Source organism: Gastrolobium bilobum, unplaced genomic scaffold (genome assembly GCF_033153095.1).
Source record: "Gastrolobium bilobum isolate Gb01-03AN ecotype WA unplaced genomic scaffold, APGP_CSIRO_Gbil_v1 utg82280, whole genome shotgun sequence".
NCBI lineage: Eukaryota > Viridiplantae > Streptophyta > Magnoliopsida > Fabales > Fabaceae > Gastrolobium > Gastrolobium bilobum.
The window spans coordinates 37195-42569 of NW_026898484.1; the positions used below are offsets into that span (position 1 = coordinate 37195).

General features: G+C 33.3%; 1 protein-coding gene across 1 annotated transcript; it reads left to right on the plus strand.

Moving 5' to 3' along the window:
• The first annotated feature begins 1163 nt into the window (after positions 1-1163).
• On the plus strand, positions 1164-3440 carry LOC133316737 (zinc finger protein WIP2-like). The gene is made up of 2 exons (XM_061518516.1): positions 1164-1746; positions 2888-3440. The coding sequence occupies exons 1-2, from the start codon at positions 1171-1173 to the stop codon at positions 3323-3325; spliced, it is 1014 nt and encodes a 337-aa protein (XP_061374500.1). The 5' UTR covers positions 1164-1170; the 3' UTR covers positions 3326-3440.
• Positions 3441-5375: the final 1935 nt, after the last annotated feature.

Genomic DNA, 5375 nt, shown 5'->3' on the forward strand with positions numbered 1-5375 from the left:
ACTAATCACGCCTATCCAAGCAAATGCCGGATGTAGGTAAGTTTGAAACAATGAAATACGATTTTCTAATGTTACTCACTAGCACGGGAGACGTGTGTGTATATATATATATATATATATATATATATAATAAAATCACTCTTATAAGTCACTGAGTTTGGTCTAGTGGTGATGGCTTTGAATATGTTGTATTAGGTTGTGTGTTCAATTCTCAGTTATATCTAAAAATATCCATTAAACTTAATTTCCCAGGATTAGGGACTAATTGGAGTAAGAAATTAAAAAACTTTCTACACAATTTTATCCATGCTATATTTTTGAGAAAAGATTGTTTTGTAAATTTGAAACCCTAACATTTCAATCATAAATGAATAACTTTATCAATACATCAAACTCGCGTTAGAGAATATAAAAAATTATTAAATATGTATCAAAATATAGTCATTTCATTTAAAATGATATAATATTGTATCCATGATAAATATTTTTCTCTAAATTATTATAATAAAACTCCTAAGTATTTATATAAAATTTATTGATTTTACTTCTATATTTTACTCTTTTCTAAAATGAATCTCTCACGAGTGAAAGACAAGCCCCAAGTTGAAAATAAATGAATGTTCTCTCTCTTCTCTTCTTTCTCTTTCGGTAAATATTTCAATTGATTCATAGTTTCGTGATTAGTTCGATATAGGTAGGTTCAGGAGTAAGGCTTTAAACGCTTTGCAAAGGTGATATTATAGAAAATCAAACACATGTTTTCATCTTTACCTACTCAGCTCTCATGTGCCAACTGAGCTATCATCGTTTGATTTATCTCTCTGTGTGTCTATATGCATGTGTGGTGGTGCAACAAACTCTATCTCCTGGGAGACAACCTGCAAGCCTAACCTCTGACTCTACATTTGCCTTTCCCTTTCGCCTTTAATTTCTCTTATTGGCTTGCAGGGGGTAATTTCTTGACTTTCCATACACTTTGGCTTTGCTCTTTTACCTTGAAACTTACTTACGGGGCTTATGGCTCTCCATTCCCCCACATAGTATCCTCTCTCTCTCTCTCTCTCAATCTCTCTCTCTCTCACACACACAAACACACATGCACGCAATATATTATATATCACCAAAGAATCAAACCATCAAGAAATAACCTTCCTACATTGAACATTCACTATGACAGATCCTCACTCCAATTTATTCGATGGATGGTTCAAGTTCATGCTCCTACACCCTCACTACTCTTCTTCTTCTCAATCCAAATTGTGTTCATCATACCCTTTTGCTTACTCAAACAACTGGTTTGGAATTCAATCCGAACCCTCATCTTCCTCTGCAGTTCCTCCACCTCCTCCTCCTCCTCCTCCAAGAGAGGCTCTTCCTCTCATTAACAAGTTAAGCCTCATCACAAATCAGCATGGAAATGAACACTCAAACAGTAATAGTGCAATAGAAGACAAACATGAGAGTCTTTTGACTGGTCCTGAAGATGATGATGAAACTGTGACTGTTGCCCTACACATAGGGCTTCCTAGAATGGGTAGTACTACTTCTGATCTGGGGTTGAGGATGGTCCCAACTTCAATAGAAATGGCTGAAAAAGAGGACGTGAATATGATTTCTGAACAGCCTTTGGATAAATTGAACAAGGGTCAGTATTGGATTCCCACCCCTTCACAGATTCTCATTGGTCCTACTCAGTTTTCATGTCCTGTGTGCTCTAAAACTTTCAACAGATACAATAATCTTCAGGTACGGCCTCAGCTACCCCCTCCTCTTCTTCTGGTCCTGTGTCTGTACTTTTTTTTTTTTCTTCTTCATGTTCTCTTTATAAAATGTCCTTAATTTTCATTTCATTTAACATTAAATAAGAAGATAGGTCCCTCCTTATGAGTTTCTTCGTTTTGGCTTTCTTTTGTATCCCTTTTGCATGGTCTTTCTTTTTGTTTATTCTTCTTTGTTTCATATCTATCTGAACGTGACTATTTGATCTCAGACTATCAGTACTTTAATTAAACTTTTGTTTTCTTTAAACAATTAAACTATTCTTGAAGTCTCTTCCTTCTGCTTTTATGTCACCTAGAACATTGTGCTGCACCAGACTGCAAACGGAAAAAAGTTAAAACAAATCATTAATAACAATGCTTATTTCAGGATTCAGATGGTCCTCATCAAAAAAGCCTGAACTCACTCCAGCCTTTTCAAAGCACTACACAGTAAAAAAAGATAATATTGATAGACATGTCTGTGATGAGATCATATATGGAACCTCTGGTGTCTCAACAATAAAGGGCCAGATATGTTTTAAGTAGAATTAAGAAAACTTGTTTGATATCTGAACAAAGTGAACTTTCTTTGTACAAATTGTACGAACTTTTAGTCACTGCTAACTTATCATCTTATTTTGGAAACTAGAAATTAATTAAAATGTTGGCTGAAAAACAATGTTAATAATTACCTTTCAAATTGTCTAGAGCTTGCGTTTTATTTTTAACATATAGCCTTCTAAATTTGCACATGAATATGAAGGAGAAGCTAAAAATACTAGATTAGCTTTGAACCTGTCTTCAGTTTTATGATAATCACTATAACGTTTCTCTAGTACTTAGTTCCTCTTTCTAGGGGATCAGTTTAAAACTTACGTCCATCACAATATATGTTTGGTAAAACTCAAATATACATGCATATCAATTTGTCTTTCTTTAAAACTTTTGTTTTTGTTATTTTCTTACTTTCAAATTTGTAATTGTATACTGAACATATTGGAAGCAAATTAGGATCCTTTATTAAATTTCATAACTGAGCATCATAGCTCTGAAGGTAAAACAGAACAGAATTTGGTTATTTGATTCTGTTTGACTAAAGGGAATATAAGTTTCTCATGGCTTTTCAGATGCATCTATGGGGACACGGATCTCAATACAGAAAGGGACCTGATTCTCTTAAAGGAACACAACCAACAGCTATGTTAAGGCTTCCATGCTTTTGTTGTGCACCAGGCTGCAAGCATAACATTGACCACCCAAGAGCAAGGCCTCTGAAGGATTTCAGAACCCTTCAAACACATTACAAGAGGAAGCATGGCATAAAACCCTATATGTGCAGAAAATGTAGCAAAGCATTTGCAGTAAAAGGTGATTGGAGAACACATGAGAAGAATTGTGGGAAAATATGGTATTGTTTATGTGGGTCTGATTTCAAACACAAAAGGTCTCTAAAAGACCACATCAAAGCCTTTGGATATGGCCATGGAGCTCTTGGCATTGATTGCATGCAAGAAGAAGATGAAGCAGCATCCGAAATTGAACATGATGGGGAGAGCTCATTGTGAAAGTTGGTAAAACAAAAATTGAGGTGAATTCTTATTAAGTTTCACATACATGCTTGTAGTACTTTGCCTAATAATGAGTGTAGGTCTATTTTCTTGTTTTTCATAATCTATAATATGTGGGTTGCTTTCTTCATTTCAATTAGCATTGTGTACTATTTTGATTATGATTTCCCCTCCTTTTTTATTCGTGTGGTTCGGTATACCATGCTTGAATGTAGTTAATGCACCTATTCTTGAGAATATATATATATATATATATGTACAGCTTTGTGTCTAGGGTTTGTGTATATGTAGAATTCCAACGAGTAAAATCACCATGGTTAATGCTCATGATGTCTAATTTTACTCAACCAGTCAACTATGTACTATTTTGTGGTTAGTAAAATTCTTACATTGCCGTAGAGGAAAAGAATTGAGGGTTTTATTTTTATGGATATAATATGTGGACATCATGTACTTGCATTGTTAACCGCAGCCACACAGCTCAGAAGAGTAAACACAAAATAGTACAAAGACTGATGAAATTAATTTGTTTGAACTTTTGACCAAGCCAACTTAACAAAGAAGTTGAATTTTTAATTTTTGTCTTGTGATTTTCAATTTGAAATGTTGAAACTCGGTGGAAATTACAATGTTCATAAATTCACCATATTTGATATGGAAAATGAACAAGTAATCCTTAGTGTCAGTGGCTTATTCACTACCGTTATCCTATCACATAGCGAAATCAATAAATGACCATGTAAAACTCAATAACCAGTTATTACAATACCAAGTATTTTCAATACATATGTGTAATAAGAAAGTATTGAAGTTTTGTGGCATAAATTTTAGCCAATATGGTGTGTATGTATGAACTCTTATCTTTGTGCATAGCTGCACCGAAGTACCATAATTCATATTCAAAGTCACGATCTAAACATTCAATTGTTTAAATTTTGTTGAAATATTAAAATAATAGTTGAAAGAGTGAACTGACGGAATGAATTAAGGAGCATATTAATTATTACTCGAAAAAAAAAAAGAGGAGTATGTTGATCTCTTCTACCTTGTGTAGCTTGCTTGCTTCTGAAAAGGTTATTAATCATGAATAATATAAAAAAAAGGTTATTAATTTCTAGCGTAACAGCTTTCTGCTTAGTGTATGAATATCCTTTTCCCATGGGTTGCATGCACCACTGTAAACTGAAATATTATAAGGAAAAAATATATGTCATTTTAAACGACATAAGTTGTGTCATCTTATAGACACAAAGAGGTGTGAATTCCTCTGAAAAAATAAATAAAGATTTGGATCCCACCTCTTTGTGTATATGAAATGACACAATGTGTCATTTAAAATTACACATATTTTCTCCCATATTATAATTCCCATAGGTTTGATATGTTGTTTATGGGCTTTTTGACCATTGTAGCCCTTATGTAATAATTAATTATCAAATTAACCTTGATTATAAACTATTTCAAAAATTTAACCTCTCCAGAAAACATAACACCAATCTGCCCCTGTTTGACCGTTGACCATCAAGCCTACCCGGGTATATTTTGAAAATTTTTACCTACCCGGGTAGGGAGGAAGATACCTGGGTATATTTCTTGAATCTGGAAAATGTTTGAATTATTTACCCGGGTATGGAGGATGCTACCTAGGTAAATAATTAGAGGGAAAAAGGGGGCATGGATTGTTGTAATGGGCTTGGATGGTCTAAGACATTATTAATTAATTTAATTAGTTAAATTAATTATCTAATGTTTAAATTTAAAATTTAAATTATGAATATGAATTTTGAATTTAAATGTTTGAATATTTAAATTAGAATGTTCAAATTTGAATTGGCTATAAAAGGAAGTTTCATAACAAAAGGAAAGGATAAGATCTTGTCAAGATCGAATCCCAAGTATCAAGAGGAGATCTTTGGACATCATCAAAGATTATTGGGGCGCTGATTTGGTGGCTTAATGATGGTCATTTAATCAACAAATCAAGCTCCATTCAGATTTGGTTGGTTGTGAAAATATTTGATTTAGTTGATTCAATTTGAATTGCAAC